Genomic DNA, 25,257 nt, shown 5'->3' with positions numbered 1-25,257 from the left:
GAATAAATAATGTTTTTATTTCATAAAGGTTGTTTGACTGCAGTGTTAAACTTTGGTGCAATATTTCAGCTATTACTCTACACAGTTATGAAAAGATGATAACAGACATACAAACATAAATAATTATAATAAAAAGATTATACATCAAAGTACATCATTAGATTTTGTTTTATATAATTTTTTATGTTTAAAAAGTTCTTGACTGTCCTAAGGGTCATCAGGAACATAATCCAGTCTGTTTCATTTTCAAATATTATATTTTAGAGTTATTTTTTAAATCAGTTTTATTTGTGGATTTTTTGAGTTTTCAGTAAAGTTATTTTAAATCCTTTTTTAAAAATTATTATTCCTGGTTGCTTCTCCAATACAAAGTTCTCCACTTTGTTTTGATTGACGTCCTGAGAACGAGCAGAGAGCTCTGTGTACTGCAGCAGGTTGAGCATGAACCGATCCTGGATCTTGGATCCTGCTGCAGAGATCAGTAATTATGGTGCTTAGCTCTCTTTATTCTTGAACAATCAGCTCAAACAAAAGCCACACCCTGAGGCACAGAACCAACTTATTCCCAAAACAGTAAATAAAAGATAGAGGTCCAGAAGACCTATTTTACAGCAAACAATTAAATATACGTTACAACAAGAAGCCTGGGTATAACAGGAACCACAGCCTTTCATTTCATTTTCAGGGCGATTTCCTTTTGTGTTTGTTCTTTAAAAACCCAGCATGCACCTGAGCAAACAAAAGCAGACAATTTGCTGAAGAACAACTTTTCCAATACTCACATTTCTACAATATTTCATTGACAGCAAACTGTTACTCTCAATGTACCAGAAGCTTTACTCAGCTTCACAAACCATATAGCTACATTTCTAACGTCAGATCTTTAAGTTAATAATTTAAAAGTACAATCATGGATTTTGCTGTAATTGAGCTTGAAAGCCTTCTGAACCAATGAAACGTCAATTATATATAATATCTATTGACAAGAAAACATAAAAATATAGATTTATTACTAACTTAACACTTGTTTGTAACCTCACAGATTAGAAAAGATTCCTGATTTCTATTAAATGTATAGATTAAGAAACAGCATAAGTCGAACTTATTCCTGTTTGTACACATTTTCCATGCCACGGGACTCAGTGCTGGGATCCTTTTATATATACAAATACATAAAACAATATTAAGGATAATATACTGTACAGTCAGGGCACAATATAATATTGTGCAATTATCAAAAGTAGCATACTCTGATGCAAAGGTATGCGCAGTAGGATAACAATAAAAAAAGTACAAAGAAATCAACAGACTATTCACAATTAATACGAATAATACGAAAATAAAAGCAGTGCAATTAATTGAGAATAATTACAACACACACATATACATCTATCCAATTTATTTATTTATTGCTAATAAACTCAATCTTAGTCTAATTTTATCAAAGCACATCTTTGCTAAATTACAGCAATAAACATAAATAATAATAAATAACAACTAAATAATTTTGCTTCACTCCTGTAAAATGTCTGATTTTTTAACCTACCTAATTTAGGTTAGGTAGGTAATAATTTATTAATTCAGAGGAAGTTATGAAAAAAGCGTTGTACAAATAAAATACCTATTGCCTGTATTGTGAATTGTTTCCAATTCCTCAACAACATAACTATTATAACTGTCAGTAAAAATAGTTATTTTTATTATTGTTGGCCAGGTTCCTCCTCCTTTTTCGGGCTCAGATACTCCCATCGGCCAGCAACAGGAACCTTAGAGAAGGACCGGGTTGTTACACCGGAAGAGTCAGGCCGGGTACCAGAACAGACAGGCGATAACAGGAAATAACCTGTCCGAGAACGAACCGCGGCAACAGCGGGAAGACTCGTTCCCATTGAACTCATATTTATTTTATTTTACAGCAGCAGACAGAGAGCTGTTGGTTGTCTGCTGTAGCCGGTTAAACTGCGCGGACGGGGACCAGCTTAGCTTAGTTTGCTGCTGGGAGGAAGAAGTGAAAGAGGAAAGGGGCTTCCAGTATGAGGCTGAAAGTGGGATTCCTTCTGCGGAGCTTACTGGTCATTGGGACGTTTTTAGGTTTGGTGGTACTCTGGTCGTCTCTTTCTCCAAAGCCAAGCGACGACAACCCGTTCAGGAAAAAGGTAAGAAGCTAAATCGCACCAAACAGTGACACTTGCTACAGAGCGACCAGTGCATGTCGAGTTAACCCGGTGTGGCGTTGATTTATGCGTCCTCGTTAGCTTGTTCCCACAACTGGACAGTTATTGCATTTGTTGGTAACTCTAGTTTTGCTGGGATGCGTTTATAACTTAACTGCTGGTGGAAATGAAACGCATTTGGACTTCCAGGTGCATCCCTTCCCAACAATCCAGGATCCACATCCGTACATGTCACCACGTTTAAAGTCACGGATCCTCAACAGGCGGAAGTGAGCTGGCTGCATTTAACGAACTTCTGATCAGAAGTAGCCAAGTGAAAGTTTAGCATTGTTTTTTTAAACGAATATGCTGTTGTAGTTACATAATCAGATGAATTATTGTCACAATGGATTAATCAGATTATCATAAAATCGTAATGTTACTGTAGTTTATTTTAGAAATCAATTGATATTGCAGATCAATAAATTAAATTAAACCAATCGGATGTACTGAGTTGTAATTTACCAAACTATATTTCTACACAAGTACCAGTACAGCAGCTAGAAATCTTTTAGAAAATAATGGAGTAGTGAAAAAGGGGTGAAAAAGAAAGCCAAACCTACTGTACCTATCATTACCATAACTTAATAGTAAGAAAACTTAATATTTAGTTGAAATAGTGAGAGTGAATATTGACTCAAGGTCATCTTAAATCATCAACATTAATATACAATAACAATAACACTGCAGTTGTGATCAGATGGTTAAGCTAGTGTAAACAGATGAGTTGTGAGTTTGGATTTGAAATGCGATGGTGAGTTTGTTACGGAGATCAGGTTAAGAAACAAACAGCCGTGAGATTTCTTAATTTCAAGATTCACTGAGTTGATGTACTTCTAAAGTACGGAAGGACACCAACTCAGAAGTGCTGATTGGAAGTAACATTCAGAAAAATCTGAGCAGAGTGTCACAGTAAACCAGGAATTTACGGCTGCAAAATATTGAGTAAAAAAGCTGACATTGCGATTTTCCAGCAGCAAATAGCAAACACCTGGTCAGACTGCACATCTGCTGAGCTCACTGTATGAGCTACTTCTCAATGAAACACTGGTACAAATGTTAAAGGGTTAAAAGAGGAGTCATGTTGTGATAACTTCCTGATAGCGGAGTTTCAGAAAGAGCAGGAGTTTCTTAAAGAGACAGAGGCCCAATTTCAGGGCGTGAAATCAGTAAAATTTCTTTTGAGTCATATTTGACATGTATAGCATTTTTATACCAACTGAAGGTAAAAGTTACTTGATTATGCTCTAAAATGGCTTTATGTGCCTGGAGAACAGATAATACTGCATCTTTAACCGCACGTGTGCAGACGTCACCAGGTGGGCGGGTCAGTTTAGCAAAGGTAGATAAAATCGTATTTACATGCAGGAATCACTGAAAATGAAGGAAATCTGGATCAATTAATCGATGCAGCTCTAGTTGTCTCACATCTGTCTGGTATATTTATAAAGCCATTGTTCATCCAAACAGGTGAACAAGTAAGGCTTGTTTAGTGGGGCTGTGGCTCAACTTTTAATTATAGTTTTCTATCGGTTGGACCTTTAAGGAATGGTTGATACTTTACTTTTCAAGTTTCCATGGACAAAACTTTGCCAGCATTGAAAATTTAAATTCTTCAACTTTCATTTCTGATTGTTGTGAAATTAAATGTTGCTCATCACATTGGAACTTAGTATGAAGAGCAGATTATTAAAATGCTTATGAAAGGCTATAAATTAATTAAGTCTCCTCCACTCACCAGACAAGACAAAAGGCCTTCAAACTTTCTTATCTTCTGAGTTTTTTTTCTAGACATTTAATCGTATCTACTCCAGTGTATTAAAAATCTTTTCTAAAAAAAGGATTTTTTAAAACACCAATCACTCTAGCCATTTCTGTAAGGAATGTTTTCAAGTCACGCCTTTCTGTACACCAGCTTGAGAAGGAGTGATGTGGGAACACCTGTTTGTAAAGGTGTGTGTAGAGAAAAAAACAAACAAAACAACTACGCTAGACTGGTGTGTTTAGTGCCACATCCTGTCCACATTATGTCTCATCTGCCGCCATAGCAACAGGAAGCATGTTGTTGGAACTTTAACATGTACATTTTTATTCTATTAGTGAATTACATATATTTTAAAAATCTTCATCTTTTTTTTACATTCAAAAATCCCAAGCTGGAACCTTTGTGTTGTGTTTCTGGTACGCTTGTAAATCTGACGCACAAGCGACATCTGCAAACAGCAATGGAAGACAAAGTTACTCTTCTTGACACACTGGGGTTAATTTTTACTTCATAAAACGATCTGATGGGTTTGCCAGAAGAGACTATTATTGTGTGCAAGTTGTTCTAGTAGGAGTTAGCCTATTACTGAAGCTATTTCAGCCTAAAATACCATTTATATGCAAAACATGTTGCAGCAGCAGAGACGCCCCCTAACGCTAAGGTCAGCGTCCACATTTCTAAAAAAGTTACATGAATAATCAGAGTTCCTGAAATACACGAAAGATGAATGTGTATTTTAGCACTTTGTGTTAATCTGATGATTGAATAATCTGAACAGATCAAAAACAATAAATATCTTTATTGTTGTTGAGCTCATGTGTCTATTTATTCAATATTGTAGCAGCAAAAATAGTTTTTGAGTTGGAAATGTTGCTTATTTTGTTGATTAATTGATTAAAATGTGATTAATTAGTTAGCAGCATTTGTAAGGATCCTTGAAATACTTGAAAATAGTTGTATTTCAATTAGGTGTTTTCAAGGTTGGAAAATACTTGATTTCTGTAAAGCATTTGAAAGTGCTTGATATTTTAGAATCGAAATAAAAGTGGTTTTATACTTTATATGTTAAGGTTGTTGAAATTAGTGGATCTATTTTTCTTAAATTTGTGTTTTGTTCTTGGACCAGCCAGTCATATAGAGAGCGTGTGAGAGAATTTTCAAAACATAAAATTTTGTTTTATTTTATTTTGTCCCTCCTATTTAGTGTATCGTCACAATACAATATTAACAACAAAAATAAATTATAAAATTTAATAGTGAATTGAAATTTTCTTCTTTCGTTTATTTGTGTTTTTATCTCCAAAGTGTGTTGCTGGAAAAGCTTGAAAACTTACCTTGAAAAGTGCTTGATTTTAGCGAGAAATTGTGTGAGCCTGGAAATACAATCCCTGCTACTAACTTCATTAAAATTTAATTTTCACAAACTATACCAGTCGTTAGCCCACTCACAATAAGCAGTAAATCAATTAACCGTATGATAAATGAAAACAAACTCAATAATTGAATATAATTTCTGTCTCTTTTCTCTCTTTTTCTACCAAAAATAGGATAGCTTTACTTACAGACTTCATAATTAATTTTATTTGTTGTTTTGTTTATTTTTTATGTTGGATTGATTTATTTTATTAGATTTAAAATGTCTTCCAATTCAGTGTTAAATGTTCATCAGAATTTAAAGTTTATTGATCTTTGAGATTGTGTTCTTGTATTGTTTTATCATTATGTTACTGGAAAATGGTCTCAAAACAATATGATCATTTATTGCGATTACTCCTGGGACAATTTATCATCCAGTAAAATTTGTTATTGTGACAGGCTGGATGATCCTAGAACCTTTTGTGGTTCTTGGGTTGTATTTCACTCTTGTCTCTCTTCACAAACTTGTCTGTAAACTGTTCTAACATTTAGTGCTGTCTGAGGTTACATGCTTACATATTTTGTCATTTAGATTTGTGTTTATTTACGACCTCACCATGTTTTTTTTTTTTCTCAAACAGGATGACAGTTTTCTCCCCAAAGGTGACTTGGCCGATCAGTTTAAACCGGTGGTGCCGTGGCCGCGTGTGGAAGGCGTAGAAGTCGACCTGAACTCCATCAGACTGAAGCACGGTGAGACACAAACATCCTCCTACTTACATTTTGAAATCAGCTCTGAGAACTTTGCTTTTGGAGCTACAAATGTATGGTTTTACCATTATTATAGCTGCAGTTTTAGCAGAACAATTACGAGTTGTTGTTTTTTTGCCTTATCTGCGTCTACTTCATTGGGTATTTTCTTAAATAATTGAACTTCATGTGCCGTTTATGTCCGCTTGTCGTTATAGGGTGAGCTGTTGACACAGGTAACCAGAGTAAATAAAAAAATGTTTTCAATTGATGACTCCACTCATTATGTGAATAAGGAATTGACTGGTGGAACTGGTTGGTCCACCCTGATGATGGTAACCTCCATCCAGCAACGTTATGATGTCTTTTACATCACTGAGAAGGAATTTTGACCCGTTTTTTTTGTATTTACTCTGCTACATTGTAGAGTTTTCTTTGAAACGCCTATTTAAGCTGTGTAATCTCAATCAGCATTAATTCCAGACTTTAACTAGGCCACTCCAAACCCATTTCAAGGTGTGGTTTGGATTTCTTATCCTGCTTTGTAACTGAAGCATTGTTAAGCTTAAGGTCATGAATGGATGCCAGGATATTCTGCTTCAACTGACAAATATTTTAGTAATTGATTATTCTGATGATGAATCGACTAATCGATTCTTCTTTTTTTGGCACATTTTGAAGATTTTTTTTATTTAAACCTTTTTTATACAATATTAGAACTACATTAAAAGATGCAAATAAACAACCCATAAATAAATATTTGATTGCCTAAAATGCAATGATATAGCATTACTTTAGTGACCGCTTGATCATTTTTATAAAAGGATGCATCTGCAGCTAAAATAAAAATACTTCTAACTTATTGTGAAAAGCTCAGCCGTTTCTTCCTGACTTGATATCAATACAATGTAGAGATAATCTGTTAATTAATTTGAATTAACAAATTAATAATTGAGTAAAGGCTTAATAAGAGAATTTTCTTTACATAATTTGAACCAGGTAAAGCTAAAACTGACGCTTGTGGAGTTCTGGATAGAATATAATTATAGACAAAGGTTTTTTTATCCTAAACTCAAAATGTTTGTATTTTCTGTACAGCTTTGGCTTAATTAATGCTTTAAGTATATTGTTCTTTTAGCAACTGGCCCTTTTTAATCTGTATTCTCCAGTTAACTATTAATCAGCTACTAAATAAGATGACAATTATTTCAATAATCGATTAATCTGATTAATGGTTTCAGTCCTAGATGGCTTTATGACTTCTTTCAGACAGATAGATGTCAGCTCTCATCTGTTCTTATATTTCATTAGATGGGGACATAGAGCGGTTGGGGAATTGCTATTAACTTATCTCCTAGGTTGAGGTTGGTTTGGTCTCGGTAAACAGATTGAGACTTATTGCAGCCACCATGACAGCTGTATTGTAATAAGATGGAGTAATAATCGTTGGGGATTAAATCCTGCTTGTGTTTAGGACAGACGGAGCCAGAGTTTTCTTTTGAAACTCCAGACCAGCTAAAATTAAAGGATCAACTCATCCAGAACCAGACTTTGAATGTAAACATGTAATTACAACATTAGTGAGTTGACTAAGATTTTACCTTAAAATCAGCATTTAATGCAGTGATTCAGTTAACACTTACTCTGGATGCCTAGTTCAGGTATGGAAACAGAAATTTTATATGTTCCAGTCGGCCTTGCTTGTAAGGTAAAGGGGAACCTATTATGCATAATACATATTTTGCATGTTTTTGTTTTTTGTTTTTTAAACTTCCATTTAGGTTGTGAAAACAATCTAAGAGCTTTAAAAAAAACATCCATCCGAGTTTTGAGAATAAGTTAATGTGGAGTCTGGAAGACGAGCCGTTTCAAAAGCTTCCCGATTGTTAAGTCACATTCAACGGCCACAGTACCGTTACCTGGCAACCCCAATCGAACCCATCCCTGTTACCTGGCAACCCAAGCGTAGCTCCAGCATGTTTGGTCAGCTGTATGTGTTGTACAATGGCTGTTGGAAGAGACAAGTGTTTCATTGTTGACTTACCATTCAGAAACTACATGCTGCATTCCCATTGGTTGTGCAGGGGGCTCCACTTCTGCTTTTCAAAGATGCACGACTGTATAATTATGCATCTGTTTTCAGCCATTTTTACTTGTGAGTGTAAGCGATGAGTTGGGGCATGGCCAGAAGCAGCTAATTTAGATTTAAAATGACAAGAGGCCCTAAAACATCTCATTCCGAAAGGAGCTGAAAAGGAGCTGAACTGACCAGATTAAAATATTATTATCTGGGAAAAATTCTGTGCAAAAAATGTTATGGACATGTTTTGTGTAACCAATGAAACCAGAGGCCTATCCTAACCTGATCAAGGAAGCATAATTGGTCACCTTTAAAAACATAAACAGGACAGTAAAAAGATCAAGGTTCACAACGGTTGCTTGGGTTTGATAAGGAAATAAGCGACTTTGGACGAACTTCAAAGCGAAATCCTGGTGTTGGTTCTTTATGTAATCCTGTCGTTTCTGGCTGCTACCTCCAGGCGGAGACAATCCTCAGGATGCGGGGCAGCAGCCTAACCAGAAGCAGGTCATCCAGCAGCAGTATGTGACGTTCAAACCAGACACACACGCCTACAACAGTCCTGTGCTGAAGAAAGGGGTTCTGGGAAATTTTGAGCCTAAGGAACCTGAACCTCCAGGAGTTCCTAATGGTCCCGGAGAGGGAGCCAAGCCGTTTGTTTTGGGTCCAGAGTACAAAGACTCCGTCCAAGCGTCCATTAAGGAGTTTGGTTTCAACATGGTGGCCAGTGACATGATCTCACTGGACAGAACGATCAGCGATATACGCCATGAAGAGTGAGTACTGCTGCTGCTTACTCTGTTTCCTTTGTGGCATTTTCCAGGTATCATGATTTGATTTGATTTGTTTACAATTCGAAATGCACCTTTATGTTCTCCATCCTCATTTACTATTAATGCTGTTATTTCAATCTGGAGAGACTCAGACGGAGATGAGAAGACAATTAGAAGAGTTTATTGACAAACAGAATTTAAAGTCTTTGGCGCTCGGGCCCCGGCTGGGGATAACGGTTATCGCAGCGTTAGCGATAGGCTTCAGATGAGCATCCCGATGCTGTTAGGAACGTCATCCCCCAGGGCCCGGCACTGGTGGTGGAGGTTGAAGAAGGGTGCGGGCCTCAGGACCGGGCGAATGGAGGAGAAGGGGTGGTGGGGGGTTGAGCTCGGCTGGAGAGCGAAGGACGCCATGAATGAAGGTCCTTATCAGCTGGGACTTGGTCGATGATTGGACGTGACGTGGCTTGGTCCGGCGTTGATAGGTCGACGATTGTGGGCAGGTCGCTTCAATTAATGGGTCCCGGTGGGGATAAAAGAGTCTTCCAGTTTGAATTTGCGCCTAGGCTTCATTTCAACTGAGCATATACAGATTGTAGTTTTTTCTAGGTCTTCAACAACTGATTATTATTCTGACAATCAATCAGAAAAAATTTAAACATTTCAGAATTTTGTCATTTAACCATTTTGAGAGAAATAGTTAAAATTTAAGATTGTAGTTCTTTCTAGAGCTGCAACTAATCATTATTTTAGTATTTGATTATTCTGATGATTAGTCTGATAAAAAATTTAAGCATTTAGCAGATTTTTCATTTAACCATTTAAGCTTATTTTGTACAATATTACACTGCAGTTTTTTCTAGTGCTGTAACTAACGATAATTTTACAAATCAATTATTCTATAGATTTTTTTGACAATTAATCAATTAATCGGATAACAACAATTTGGGACATTCTGCATATTTTTCATTCAACCACTTAAGCTTATATTATACAATATTAGAAATCCATTAAAAGATGCAAATAGACAAATAATTCAAAATAACATTCCTCTGGTGAATGTTTGCAAAAAATATGTCTGAACATCGACATGTGAAATGTGACGTGTTAGCTCCAGTTATTTTCTGCCCTAAAAAGAGACATCACTAATTTAAATTGATACCCTGTTGATGCTCTTCATTATCAATAGACATTGTCTGAGGACAACATGCATTGAGACCATCTTCTCTGTGTTTGTGCTTGAAGACAGATATGCTGCTGGCCCTTTATCCGCTGAAGTCCTGTCCGGTCTGACCCAGTTGGTTGTGTTTATCTAAACCACTGAGTCATTGCTGATTTTCCTTATCAGCTGAATGACATTTTTTCCACTGCAACTGTAATTTTTTCACTAAAACCTTCTTCTGTTGAGATAGAAATAATGACTTTTACTTAGTGTGTTCCTGTATTTTGATAGGTGACTCTACCTGCAGGCTTTGTTTGTTATGAACCCAAAACGTAAAGAAATTAACACTTTTTAATTACTATTTTATTTATCACAAGTCATAATATCATTGGTTCATTCACCAACATCACGTAAAATCAGATTTTCCTGATATTCAGCCCTAATCAAAGCTAATCATTTTCTAAATTTCATAATAGGGAAAAAACACAAATCACCTATTTGGTGATATCTCCATAATTGATCAAAAATACTTAACCAAGGAGAAAACAACAAACATTGGTTAAATACTTGAATATGGAACGTTTTGTTTAGGAGTACAAAGTGGAAGTAGTTTGGGTTGAAATGGAATTAATTGGAGACAAAATCTTTTTACAAATTAGTGTAATAAACCCAGAGCTACCTTGTAAAGGTTTAAGTTTCCACTTTTAAAAGACAAATTTTTATAACTTGTTACTGAATATAAACCATTGTTTTTCATATGGTGTTTTAAATGTACATAATCTTTGGTGTTTCCCAGCAGCACTATAATGTATGGTGAAATATTCAGCTTTTATCCTCTGCTGAGGCAGGAAAATCAGGAATTTCCTGTTTTCATATTCCATTGGTGAACATAAAAACATCCATGACTTGCAACAACAGTAAATTTTTTAAAATCTCAGTTCAGTCACATCCCTGCAGGATTAGAAGTTGGGTTCCACTACTGGAGCAATAGTGGAAAAATGTCAGCAACACGCCAACAGAGGTGTGTCACAGATGTATCTGGAGGTGAAGCATTAGGTCAAATAATAAACATTAACAACCACATTACTGGGCTGATGTACCAGAAATTCTTGTAATTCTTGAATCTCATCGTCATCATTTAAATGTAGTTGTCCTCAGTTGTACGTCTTGTTTTTTTTTTTGAAAACACAAACTGCTTTATATTCCAACACTTCCTAAAGCCATGGTTACACACTAACAGTGAAGTGTGGTAAACTTCATGATACGGAGGGTGAAGAGTGCCAAATTACAATTAAATAATTATTTACACGTATACATTTTTTTAAACTGGGAATACATAGAGAAATAACCTATTAAGTACATAGCTAATTATATGTGCCTTAATTAATGTATTGATCTTATTTTAACAAATAGGTACAATTATTTCATGATTTAATAAATTATTTATGAAGAATGTTTGTGTACTGAAATATAATGAATTATTTTATAATGTCAACTTCATTCATCAAACTCAGTGGGCGGGTTTAGGGCTGCCATTATGGAGACCGTGACGTCTGATTGGCTGCCTCTATAGAGACTTTGATGTCTGATTGGCTGCCTCTATAGAGACTTTGATGTCTGATTGGCTGCCTCTATAGAGACCTTGGCATTTGATTAGCTATTTCAAATGGAAAGTCAAGAGAACTTCTTCCACGTTTGTTATGACTCTAAGGTCAATATTTTCATTGAAAAGTGCAGAAATAACTTTAATAACATAATTAAAGTGTTGCAGTTTATTTACCATTTTTTACTCCAGCCTCTATATCCCAGGTTTGCTCTGAAATATCTCTAAAAAGTTCACAGGAGAGTGTTAGCTGGTGTTCATCCTGCAGCAGCTCCCTTGTGAACTTATTTGAGATATTTAATGGATCTAGGAGTTATGAAAAATTCACATTTTGCTTGATTTTGTACTTCCATTTGGGTTTCTGCTCCATCTACAAACATCCCAAACACTTACAAAAACAACAACAACAAAAAAAAAACAACAGACAGCATATTTGGCAAGAAGTAAATGATTTTATGTTTCTGAAAAATTAGCTGTTTCAAAAACCTCTGGAATGTAAGGCCACAAATCAGCAGGCACTGCCAGTTACCCAGCAACACCAGCGGAATCTAGGCCCGTTACCTAGCAACCGAAGCTGAGCTTCAGCACTTTTGGTCTGCTGATTTTACAAGTACAATGGCTGCTGGAAAAGACAAGTGTTTTGTTGTTGAATTACCGATCAGAAACCACTTGCTGCATTCTTGTTGGCTGTGCAGGAGTCTCTACTAATGCTTTTCTAAGAAGAACGGTTGCATAATTGTTTGTCTGTTTGCAGCTACTTTCACGTGTGAGTGTAAACATTGCGTTTTATTTGGATTTTAAGTGACAAAGCCCTTAAAACAGCTCATTCTGAAAGGAGCTCAAAACAGGTAGAACTGATTAGACTAAAATCTAAGAATAATTTTGGGGAAAAGATTGTAATTGGCATGTTTTGTGTCGCCAATAGACCGATCCCAACCTGTTCAAGGAACCTTTAAAAGATGGATTTGTGAATATAATTATGGAGAAATGTTGGCAGTAACTCATTCATAATTCCTCCAACTGATTTGGTATTTTGTGTGTTTCTCCTCTCTAGGTGTAAGTACTGGAATTATGATGACAGACTGTTGACCTCGAGTGTCATAATAGTGTTCCATAACGAGGGCTGGTCCACGCTGATGAGAACAGTGCACAGCGTCATCAAGAGGACGGCCAGGAGATACCTGGCTGAGATCGTCTTAATAGACGACTTCAGCAACAAAGGTGGGTTGTTTCAGGTTAACAGATTTAGAAATCGACTGTATTACACATTAACTGAAACAAAATATCAGTTTAGATTTTCCATTCTGTCTAATGTTTCGTCTAATTTTGGCATTTTAAAATCTTAATTACAAATGGATTACCACAAACGGTCATAACTGTGTTGTAATCGTTTGTAATTACGTTCTCTGTGTGTTTGCAGCTCATCTGAAGGAGCGTTTGGAGGAGTACATCAAGCAGTGGAACGGTCTAGTTAAACTCTTCAGAAATGACAAAAGAGAAGGATTGATCCAGGCAAGGAGCATTGGAGCCAAGAAAGCCACCAAAGGACAGGTACATATAATTATTACAAATAAGTCACTGATTGACATCTGAGTAAATTAGAAGGTTGAAATCTGTTAAATTAGTGCTGTTTTACATGATTTTGCTTGTTTTATTTTTAAGTTTTTGACTGGACTTTTGGCACAGAGATGGTTACATAAATAAAATGGCTTGAAATGACTTAAAGTTTTTTTCAGGTGGAAAATTTCTAGGTTGAACAGAAAGTTTCCATTTTTTGTTGATCATGGTTTTCTTTTCCTTTTTATTTGACTTTTTTTTATTGTCGATCAATTTTTACTCAAAATCAGACCTGGATGCACCCAAATCTGAATTTTATTGATTTATAAAACAAATTAAAACTGTATAATCACTGTATAGCAAAAGTTTTAAAGAAATAGTGACTCAAATCCTGTTTTTGTTGTTGAGAATAGAAATGAAAAGTTTTATAAAACATAAAAAGTCCTACTTTGGTCACACTTGAGGACTTTAAACAGAATTGTTTTGACCCATGTCGAAAAAGACTTGGACATTTCTGACCTAATCTCAGTATTTTACTCCTGCTGTAGGTTTTAAATAATTCTGCGTTTTGATTATTTTATGCATTTATTTGAAACTCTGAACAGTTCTGTCTGGTTTGGATTAAAATAAATTATGGTACATCTAAAGCAGGGGTGCTCAATACGTCGATCGCGATCGACCGGTCGATTGCAGGAAGGTTTTGAGTCGATCTCGGCTGTAGGTGACAAACTGAACGCCGCCAGGATGCTGAGACCAGAACTTCCTCTTCTGACAGGCTTATCAAAATATTAACTAAGATCGTAAACGTTTATAGCTTCATTAAAGAATACATTTTTTTTTAAATCAACAAAACGTGTTAAAATTAATATTCTCAGTAATTATTGTTTCAACAAGGTGTTGCGCAATTCAGTGCGTTTTAGATCCATTAACAAAAAAAAAAGGCGACTGAAAGACCGACTGACTAGCAGAGCAGGAGTTTAAATTAGCTGATCGACCAGCGCTGTGTTCAGGGAAGCGATGATTAATAATCGAGAAATAAATATCAAGCCTGGAAACTTGATATCGTAACGGACTGAATGTTATGTTTTTAACGTAATCTTTGCTCGGCTTGCGGGGCGCAGGCGGTTGCCACGGCAACGTGTGCGCTAACACGGCAAAGAGAGAGAGAGAGAGAGAGTTAAAAGGTGGGAGTGGTTATTTTACCTTTGTTTACCTTTGCTGTGGCGCATTACAACCGCTGTAGTTTCTAAACGTTCAATAAACAACAAACTTAGATTAATTACCTCGTTCGTTTGTGAGTTTACGTCATTCACAACAAACATCAAATAGGACAAATATATTACATAAAATTTTAACAAACAAATGGCTTCTACCGTGGTAATTATGTGAAATTAAATTAATTATATCCCAGCTTCAGAAGATTTGCCTTTACCTTTACAGAGCTCTTTGGTTCCTCCTATCACTCTGCAGCTTCTCATATTGACGTCATCAAACCAAATTTCAGATCTACCATAACTGACTGACACCTGCTGGCCTCAGGTTTGCAACCAGCTTCTGACTGAGAAACCAGTAACCTCCTCCCAGTGTCAGAATCCCACTGAGGGAGATACTGGATTAGGTTTTCTATCACTTTATTTTTTCTGCTAAAACCGATGTATATTTGCATATAAAGTAAGTCAATAGAGTTTAATTTACAATTTTTATGTCTTTGTGTCATGAGGTAGATCTCAGCTGGCTGGTAAGAGAAAAAGTAGATCTTGGTCTCAAAAAGTTTGAGCATCCCTGATGTAGAGTGTTGATGCATTTGGACCACATGGAAATCCACTGCATTTCAAATCAATTCAGTTTGTTTGCGTAGTGCCAATTCCCAATACATGTATTTACATGGACTTTATTAAAAAATTGTCAATTGCATCCAATTATACTGGCAGATTTCACATCAAGCACCTTTATTGCACTAGGAGAGAGACAGTTGAAAGACACAGTTTCATCTACAGGAGGAGAACATTAGCAGCTTTTGCCTAATGATATTTTAATAATTAGTGATTTGCATTCTTGGTGCCTCTTAATGTGAAAAACAACATCTGTTAGCTAAACAAGACGTGTAACCCAGTCCAGATGTACAGTTTATTTAAGAACTGAGTTGGAGTGTACTGATTGCAGTTTTCTGGCTGATTGCCGGTTACCGATCTTTTTAAAAAGCCTGACCCGCCGATTCCGATTTTGGCCAATACCAATTTTTTGTGTCTGAAATGTTGCTCAATATAGCAAGAAAGTTGCTGAATTGGTAACAGTAGGGTTAAATGTAAACGCGCAGATATGACCTGGTGAGCTGATTTCTCACTGCAGAGCAGAAGAGGACAGTGGTGGATTTATAGACCTTTGCCAAGGTAGATAAGATTGGTGGATAAGATTGGCTTCACATATGAAAATCGGCTGATCTTATCCACCGATCTCCAAAAATGAAGGAAATCGGCTGGCTGATAAATCGGTGCACCCCTAGTACTGAGATTAAACACCTGTTGGTTGTACTAGCCATAACAGTATGCAGGAAGTTATGGCGACCGTGGGGATCAGCTTACAGGAACCACATGTATTCTGACAGTGTGTGCTGCTGTTCTTGTTGCTGTTCTGCAGGTTCTGATCTACTTGGATGCTCATTGTGAGGTTGGAATCAACTGGTATGCTCCTCTAGTTGCACCAATTTCAAAAGACAGGTAAGTCATGCTCACTTTTTAACTACCATTTTTAATAATTAAAGAGTTCTGTTAACCGCTTTACTCAAAAGTAAACTCTATTGTCTACCTTTTTTTTTTCGACTGTCTTTTTTCTTATGTACATGTTTATTTATTTATTTATTACCCTGCATTGATTAAAGTCTTTAAATGAGAAAAGACGCTAAAATCTAGTGGGTGAAAAATAATAACTTGTATTTCACCTCTTAAGCAGCTCTGATGAAACAGTGTTAATGTTAAGATAAGAACCCTGATCTACAAATGCTTAGAAAACTAAAATATATCACCATAAGGTTTTAATGATCACAATTACTTTTGCTTAAAAACTGAAATTCATACATTCTATTTAGTGTTTATGTGCATTAATTTTGAGACTGTTGGGTCCCAGTTAATGAAAACCCCAAATTCTGTCTTTTTTGTAATTCTCTTCTTTAGGACACCAGTCACATAAAGAATTGTGATTTCAGTCACTAATCTACACACACTATCTGCATTTAATCATATTTTCTAATTTATTTATACTTATTTCTACTTTAATTGAACAAACGGTGGAGGAAATAGTAAAAGTAACAGAAATACGGACAGTTTGGGGTTTTATACACTATTAATTGGAATTTATTGTGATAATGATGAATCAAGATTCTTCTTATGAGCAGAAATGTATCACTTTAAATGATTAACGATACAATAAATGCCCACCACTTTCAGCCTGTTCGTATACACAAAGGTTTGTGTATGTGTGTGTCTACATGTAGGACAGTTTGCACAGTTCCCCTGATAGATTATATAGATGGTAATGAGTACACTATGGAGCCCCAGCAGGGCGGCGATGAGGACGGCCTGGCTAGAGGAGCATGGGATTGGAGCCTGCTCTGGAAGAGAGTCCCCCTTAGCCAGAAAGAGAAGGCCACGAGAAAATATACCACCGAGCCATACCGGTACATATCCAAAGCATGTGAAAACTCACCCCTGATCTTTTTCTGTCTCCACCTCCCATTCCTTGATCCCCACCCTTCTTGTTCCCTACTGTCCTGGTTGGTGTCATCCACCCCACCGCCCCTACTCTATGTCTTTGTGTTGTTTTGCTCTGCTATCTGTGTGTGTCCCCCACTCCACTTCCTGTGCGACATCTTTCTGTTCCCCTCCGTGTGTCTTGTATGCATGTCCCCACATCCGTTGTGTCAGAACTGTTTGTACGGTGCCTCTGATCGACTCCATCCACGGCCAGAGGTTCAACATCGAGCCCCAAGGTGGCGGCGACGAGAACGGTTTTGCTAGAGGAGCCTGGGATTGGAGCATGCTCTGGAAGAGAGTTCCGCTTGGAGACAGGGAAAAAAATCTGAGAAAAACAGTAACTGAACCATATAGGTACAAATAACCTCCTGACTCATCTGGACTGGAGTACCTGGCCACATTTCTTATGATATACACTACATTAGAGCTGCCTCTGGTAATAAAAGAGAAAAGAAAAATAGGATTCATAATGTAGTGTATAGCATAACTAACCAACTAAAAGTCATAACTAACCAACTAAAAGACTATTTCCAGCTGATGTGGGTTGACTTACCACTGTTCTGTCCACTAGCTGTCCTTCCCTGCAGGGTTTTATCTGTTGCACCTTTATTGTCATGACTCTAATCTGTCCTGAGTATCAAGCTCTTTCTTTCTTTTTAAAGGGGACGTATTATGCAGAATTCACTTTCTTTCCCGTTCATGTTTTTGTACTTCCATTTGGGTCTCAACTACATCTAAAAACAGTCCAAGTGGTTAAAAAAAAGCAACCAACTGTTTTTTGGCAATGAGTTAAATGTTTTTTGGTGTCTGGAAAACGATCCGCTTTGAAAACCTCCCAGTTGTTAATTCACATTTGTTACCTAGCAACCCAAGCAAGATGTACGGTTGTATAATTACTCACCCTTTTGCAGTCAGTTTCACAAACGAGTGTAAACGTTAGCTAGGGAGCTTTGCCAGAAGCAGCTTTTTTTGGATTTATAGTGACAAGAGGCCTTAAAACAGCTCATTCCGACAGAACCGAGCAAACTAAAATCTCATTATCTAAGAATGATTCTTTTGTAAACATTTTCAGAAACATTTTGTTTTGTATGGGAGCACAGTAGGTCACCTTTAAACTTCATCAACCAACGTTAAACACAGGAACCTAAAGGGCAGAAGCATTTCGTTAGCACTCTCCAGTCTCTCTGGGTTTAATCTAAAGTCTGGGATAGTTTTGGGATCTTATAGTAGAGTTTGTCCTGAGACCTTACCGCCTCCATCTTCCTCTGATCACTTCCTCATTTATCATGCGTCATCAGGGATTGTGTGTTGCTTGATTCCTTCTCTGTTCATCCCATGCTTGATTCTGGGCTTGTACCTGTTGACGCACCTGTAACCTGTACCTGCTGGAACTGATGTGGGTTTGTGTTGCTGTAGGTCTCCAGCAATGGCTGGAGGGCTCTTTGCTATAGAGCGAGACTTCTTCTTTGAGCTGGGTCTGTACGACCCGGGGCTGCAGATATGGGGAGGAGAGAACTTTGAAATATCATACAAGGTATATTTAGATTATTCTACAGTAGGGCTGGGCAATATGGCTTAAAAATAAATCCAATTTATCATTTTATTGGCAGAAAATATTTTCAAAAAGTGGCTTTTACTTTAATTATCTCTTTTGTGAATTTTACAACAAAGTACAATACTTATTTACGAGAATATATCTCAATATTAGCGGAATAAAGACACAATATTACCAGGAAAAACTTTTTTAAAAGTTGTTTTAATGAGAAAAAAGTTTTTAGTTATCAGGATCTGAGATGAGCAGCTCAAAATAAACAATTGTTTGCACGATTGTTCCTGCTAATAATTTGATGCTGATGTGTTAAAAGATTAAGTATTTCTAATAAGTAGTAATTTAAGTACTATTATTACCGTAATACTCAGTAGTACTGGATTATCTAATAATACAATTCTATTTGGTGTAACGTTTGAAGTTATTCTTGAGTATAACTTCAAAAGATGCTCAACATTTCTCATTTTAAGTTGTTGGAGATCTAATGAAATTCTGACTTTATATGGTAATGTTCTGACTTTATTCTTGTATTTTTTGGACTCTATTGTTGTGCGACTGCATCCTTGTCGTATTATGACTTTATTCTTGTAATTTAAAAAATCTAATTAAATCTAAAGGTGTAGAACACGCTTGGGCGGATTTGGGCGAAATGATGTCATTCTGAATTATGGAAACCTAAGGAGTGAATTGGTGGGGGAAAAAAATCCTGCTTTTCCAAAATTTAAATCTTCAAAAACAAAAACTTTGATTAATTGATAAAACTAATTTATTGCCCAGCCCTCATCTAATGTGTACATGCTGAGTTTCCTTCCTGATCACTGAAAATGCCCGTTTTATTTTTAATTGTTTCTTATTGTTATTCCTGGCTGTAGATCTGGCAGTGTGGGGGGCAGTTGCTCTTTGTGCCATGTTCTCGGGTCGGTCACATCTACAGACTCCAGGGGTGGCAGGGAAACCCCCCACCCGCACATGTTGGATCCTCTCCCACTCTAAAGGTACGACAACAGATCGCAGACAAACACTGAGTGCCGAGTAGAGCCTTTATTCTCTCAGCACTGTAAATGTAGTGAGTTCCTATCTTTTATCTTTTCTTTTAGAATCACTGCTCATACTCAGAGACTAAATAATAATTTAGATCAGTATGTATTTAATTTCACTGGCTGATCTTCATCTGCACCAATAACACCAATAATTTTTTTGTGTACAAACAGAACTACGTTCGTGTGGTCGAGGTTTGGTGGGATGATTATAAGGACTATTTTTACGCCAGCCGCCCTGAAACGCTGACCCTAGCCTACGGAGACATAAGCGAGCTGAAACGTTTCAGGTACAGAAACATGTACAAGCATCTTATTTTTAATATTAATTTAGTACCAGTAAATAGCTATGCTATGTCCTTCATTAATTATTTTGATTTTAGATATGACTTTGTGAAACCAGTGTTCAGAATTAGTGCAAAAACACAAAGTCTTACCAAGTATTTTGTTTTAGTTTCTAATGCAAAACATTTTAGTACACTTGAAATAAGACTAATTAAGTTATAAGTAACTTTTCAGCAAGAAATATGAGCTTGTTTTAAGTCATTCCTTAATATTGATATATATAAAAAAGTTTTAGTTCTACTGGTAAATGTTTTCACTTATAACAAGACATTTTCTAATGTAATAAGTCTAAAACAATCTACCTGTGGGACTTGTATTTTATTAAAAATCAATATTACGTCACTATTTACTTAAAACAAGTTGCTGTATCTTGCTGAAAAGTTACTTTTAAGTTAGTTTTGACTTATTTTAAATGTACAAAGATATTTGCACTAGAAACTTAAAATAGTTGGTAAGATTTTGTGTTTTTACAGTGTGCTATCATATTGAAACTAAATCTTTCTGGTCCAACCGGTACAAAAGAGGCCAACACTCTGACAGTGTCTCCATTATTCAGTACAGGTGGTTTGTGGTTTGTAAAGAAGGGCTTTTATATTATTTTGATCCTCTTGTTTTATTAAAATTGTCCTAAAAGAACTGTCTTGATCCACCTGATTTATCCGTGGTTATACTTTTAAGTACAGATTTGCAATATTCTGCCAGTTTCCTGATGCTGAAGTGACAGAAAATCAGAAATTATCCTGGGATCCTAAAGTGCAAAAACTAATTTGTGTTATTTATTTGTTTTTGTTGCCTCACTTACTTACTAAACTGAAAGATCCTCTGGCTTAAAACGCAACCCTTATATCCAGTGAAAACTACAAACATTTAATTGGAAACAGACTGTTATGCAAGAAAAAGCTAATTTGATGAGGAATGAAGCTCCCCAAAATGTTTTCAATCTCTTCAGCCAAACAGTGTCTACTATGTCCAACTTTAGTTTTTGCAGCAGTCAGAACTCACAGAAATGTTTGCTTTCAATTTACACCACAGGGTTTCTTCCATATGGAGAAATAATGATTATATAATCTTCACAAGAATGTAAACAAACATTGATCTATTTACAGTTTTGCTATTACAAACACAAACTTTCATGTATTTTATTGGAATTTTATGTGACAAACCAACTCAGTTTGTCTATTCTGTTATAAAAATCTGAAAAGTAGGGTGTGCATTTCCATATAGCTCTCTGAGTTAATACTTCGTAGGACCTCCTTTAGCTGCAGTTACAACCACAAGTCATTTGGGAAAAGTCTTTGTCAACATCTTGATCAGGAGACTGAAATATTTTCCCAGCCATGAACGATGGGAAACATAAAGTGTGTTTTCCCAAAATGTTTTTCAGGGAGGAGCATCGATGCAAAAGTTTCAAATGGTTCATGGAGGAAATAGCTTATGACATCCCGTTGCACTACCCGCTTCCTCCAAAAAATGTTGAGTGGGGGGAGGTAAGAAAATAAACTCATCATGTTTTATTCCTGCCTATAAATCGCTGATTTGTTGTGTTACTCATGATGAGTGCCGTATAATCAATGTGTGCAGATTCGAGGTTTTGAAACCAGCTACTGTATCGACAGCATGGGCCACACGAACGGAGGGAATGTGGAAATTGGCCCGTGCCACAGGATGGGCGGGAACCAGGTAAAAACTCAGTGCCTTCACGCTTTAAGTGGTAAAAGAAGTGCTGATGCTGCAAGACGGTTTGCGTAACCTAGTAACAAAATGAACAGACATTTTTATGATGTTGCAGCTTTGAAAGTATTTCCTACAAAAACCTTGAATTTTCACAGGAAGAGAAAAAAGAAAATGTAAATATTCTGTGAAAGTGAAGGACTGACATAACGTAATATCTGCATATCTCTGCATAATAATAATAATAATCAATAATAATATTTTCTTATTTAAAAAGGAATTGAATTATTAGTTTGCATCTTTTAGTTTTCTTTTAATGAAGAAAAATATGTAGAATATGCCATTTTTTAAATTAATTGATTAATTGTCAGCATAATCGATTGATTAGTTATATATAAAATATTTTAGTTCAGTGTGAGCGGCCTCCGTCCACGACTGAGGTGGGGTTTGAAAAAAAGGGTGCGCAAGCAAGCATAAAATATTTCATTTTGCGTTGTCAAATAATTTGACCTAATTCTACTGCAAGCGTCACTTTCTGACCGTGTTGGACCAGAATCCTCCTTCCAGGTGTTTCTGATTGAAACCAAAGACATTTTAGGAAGTTGTGAGATAAAACATGCAAAAACGTCGAGGCTTTAACCGCCTCAGCCCAGACTGCACCCTGCGCCGCCATCTTGAGTGAATGTGGTTTGACGTATCTCTGTGGTTCTGGTTCTGTAGCTTTTCCGCATTAATGAAGCCAAGCAGTTGATGCAGTACGACCAGTGCCTGACCAAAGGAGATAATTCAGCTGTGATCATCACACACTGCGAGAGGAACCAGCACACTGAGTGGAACTACTTCAAGGTGAGAAACACAAACACGACTCGGTTTCATTATTGATTATTGATTCTTACAATTAGTGGTTGATCAGCTTTCAATATTGTTCCTTTTTTTGTTTTTCAGGATCTTCATCGGTTCACTCATGTTCCAACAGGTAAATGTCTGCGTAGTTTTGTCAAACATTAACTTCTGCATCTAAAGACATTTCAGTCATTTGATTTTCAGATTTTCTACATAAGTCTTACTTCGTTTCTATTAAACTTTAAATGTTTTACAGTCTTACAGACAGGAGGTGTGTTTTTTTTTTCTTTATCGCCACCTACTGGTGTATTACGGGTATTTTAAACTTTTTCTTTTCAGAACTTCACTGCAAAAACACAAAATCTTACCAAATATTTGGTTTAGTTTTTACTGCAAATATCTTAGTACATTTGAAATAAGCCAAAACTAACAAGTACATTTTTAGCAAAATATAGGAGCTTATTTTAAGTCAATATTTCTTGAGTATTTATAAAAAGTACTAATTCCCCTGGCAGATTATTTCACTTATGATAAGACATATTTCCTATTTTTATAAGTAAAATAATCTGTAATTATTAATATAAGGGATTATTGACTTAAAACAAGCTTCTATATCTTGCTGAAAAACTACCTGTAAATTAGTTTCGTCTTATTCCAAGTGTTAATTTCACTAGAACTAGACCAAAAATACTTAAATATACCAAAATGCAATTGACAGCAAAGGACTCAAACGATTAAAATGCGGTATGCTTTTTTTAATGTGATATAAACAAATTAAACACAGGTATTAAGATTAGGTTAGCATACACAAAAACAAAACAAAATATGTGAAAAAAGTTTCTTTTGTGTTGATTTGGTAGATGAAGACAGAAAAAATTATAAAGTAATAATAAAGCATTACATGAAAAACATGTATTTGATTACATTTCTGATCATAATAAAAATAACAAGACCACAATGATGACAATAAAGTAATAACAATATTACCAATAATAACTCAAAACTGTCTGCCCAAAAAGATCAGAGCAAAAAAAAAAATTAAAAAAAATCCCTCATCAATGATCAATACTTAGCCCTAGCATTAACTAATATGAAGTTTTGTTCATATTAGCTAATGCTAATGTTCGCTAATATTAGCATTAGCAAAATAAAAGTTTCAAAGTTGCATATTTGTATTTTATTTTCTTTCTGCTCACTACCTCTAGTTAAAATTCTGGAATGGTTCAGAAAAATCCATTAAAAGTTTTTCATTTTAAAGAAAGTAACCCGTGTGTGTTGACGCTCATTGATTTAAATGTTTTGTTTTTTTTTACAGGTAAATGTCTGGACCGCTCCGACCTGCTTCACAAAGTGTTCATATCAGACTGTGACGTCAGTAAATCCACTCAGAAATGGGAGATGAACAACATAGTCGCCGTATGAAGACCTAAAGAAATCTGTCCGACCGGAGAGAAATACGGTGATTTTTCTAAGGACATGCGCCACTAAATGCATCTGAGTTTTTTTGTTTATTCTGGACAACTCAGCTGTGGCTATCAGCCAGAAAATGCCTTTGTTAAGGTTCAACCTGGATTCAACAGGAAGTCATGCACTCCAGGGAGGAACTGGCTGGCAGGAAGCTGGAAGCAGCTGTGGGGTTAACTTTAAACTGGCAACTTGTCTTTTATGGTGGTTGTGTTTACATAGTTTTATTTCTGTTTTCTTCAAAATCAACTCTAATCTTTTCACATACGTTTTTAATTCTGATTTGCCCGCTCGATACCAAATGCAGATCGTTTGATTGGTGAAGGACACCGTTGTCCCAGACACTGCATGGGTTTACTGCTCGCTTTGTTTTATAAAAACAGACTTTTTGGTGTCGATGTGACATAAAAGCAGCTGAATCATGAGACCTGATGCTGGCAGACAAGGTAGGTTCATTGTTAAACATGGCAGCTGTTTTATTTGTTTTTTGACTCCATTGCAATGAAACTTTCACAGGATTTTTTTATGTTTTAATTGCTCTTTAGACTCTAAATCACCTTTACAGCTTCAGAAACCTCTAAATCCAAAATAAAAAAGTGAAAAAATAAATAAACTCAGGCTTTCCTGAATTAGCTGTTTCTTCAAACTAAAAATTCCAAGCATAATTTCAGTTGTTCCATGTCTTAAACTGTATGATTGCCACTTTTTGGTCAGTTCTTTGACGAACTGTAAAAGACGTTGACTGCTTGCCTTACTGGAATAACTTAAGGTGAAGTTTACTGTGACCTGTGATGAAATGGTGGGGGGAAATGTCTGCTTTTGATGCAGGGGGAAAAGGTTTGGGTTTATTGTTGATTATGTTTGCAACATTTTGTACAACATAAATGAAGTTGTTTCTAAAGAAAATGGTGTATTATATCAGAGGCCCTTAATGATGTAAATATCTAACTTATAGCAGAGATTTAATAATATGGGCCAAACATTGGGGGAATGATGAAATAAACAATTTTTACTACTTTGTCTCTTGCTGCTGATTTTGTTTGGGATTATTCTGGGATTAACTGGGTCCAGTTCATAAATTCAAGTATACCAATTTTATCCTGAAAGGCTTTAGTTTGTTAAAAAAAAAAAAAACGCAACAATATTAGTCAACTACTGATTGACTTAATATTCCACATGTATATGGTCATGTTCAATGATTTTGAATTTTAAGTTTACTTCATCAGCTAATTTTGCTAAGTGAAGCACATTATAGCTTAATTACACAGAATGATATTGAAAGCCTTTATTTTTGTTTATTTTGATAATTTTCCGCTTACCGCCAATGAAAACATGACATT

At 35.9% G+C, this 25,257-nt stretch overlaps 1 protein-coding gene across 2 annotated transcripts; it reads left to right on the top strand.

The window, feature by feature from the left end:
- Positions 1 to 1,799: 1,799 nt before the first annotated feature.
- galnt7 (polypeptide N-acetylgalactosaminyltransferase 7) lies at positions 1,800 to 24,932 on the top strand. Of its 2 annotated transcripts, none has more exons than XM_005810375.3 (15): positions 1,800 to 2,156; positions 5,976 to 6,087; positions 8,625 to 8,940; positions 12,757 to 12,923; positions 13,123 to 13,253; positions 15,897 to 15,976; positions 17,180 to 17,362; positions 18,425 to 18,542; positions 19,430 to 19,552; positions 19,769 to 19,884; positions 21,324 to 21,426; positions 21,521 to 21,619; positions 22,331 to 22,456; positions 22,556 to 22,586; positions 23,769 to 24,932. In XM_005810375.3, exons 1-15 carry the CDS (start codon positions 2,034 to 2,036, stop codon positions 23,873 to 23,875), a joined length of 1,935 nt encoding a protein of 644 aa, XP_005810432.1. In that variant the 5' UTR covers positions 1,800 to 2,033; the 3' UTR covers positions 23,876 to 24,932. The 2 variants fall into 2 exon arrangements, with proteins under 2 accessions (XP_005810432.1, XP_023190177.1); XM_023334409.1 differs by lacking the exon at positions 17,180 to 17,362 and adding an exon at positions 16,750 to 16,932.
- Positions 24,933 to 25,257: the final 325 nt, after the last annotated feature.

Source organism: Xiphophorus maculatus, chromosome 5, assembly GCF_002775205.1.
Source record: "Xiphophorus maculatus strain JP 163 A chromosome 5, X_maculatus-5.0-male, whole genome shotgun sequence".
Taxonomy (NCBI): domain Eukaryota; kingdom Metazoa; phylum Chordata; class Actinopteri; order Cyprinodontiformes; family Poeciliidae; genus Xiphophorus; species Xiphophorus maculatus.
The sequence above is the reverse complement of the archived record's forward strand: the minus strand, read 5'-3'. Positions and strand labels throughout refer to the sequence as shown.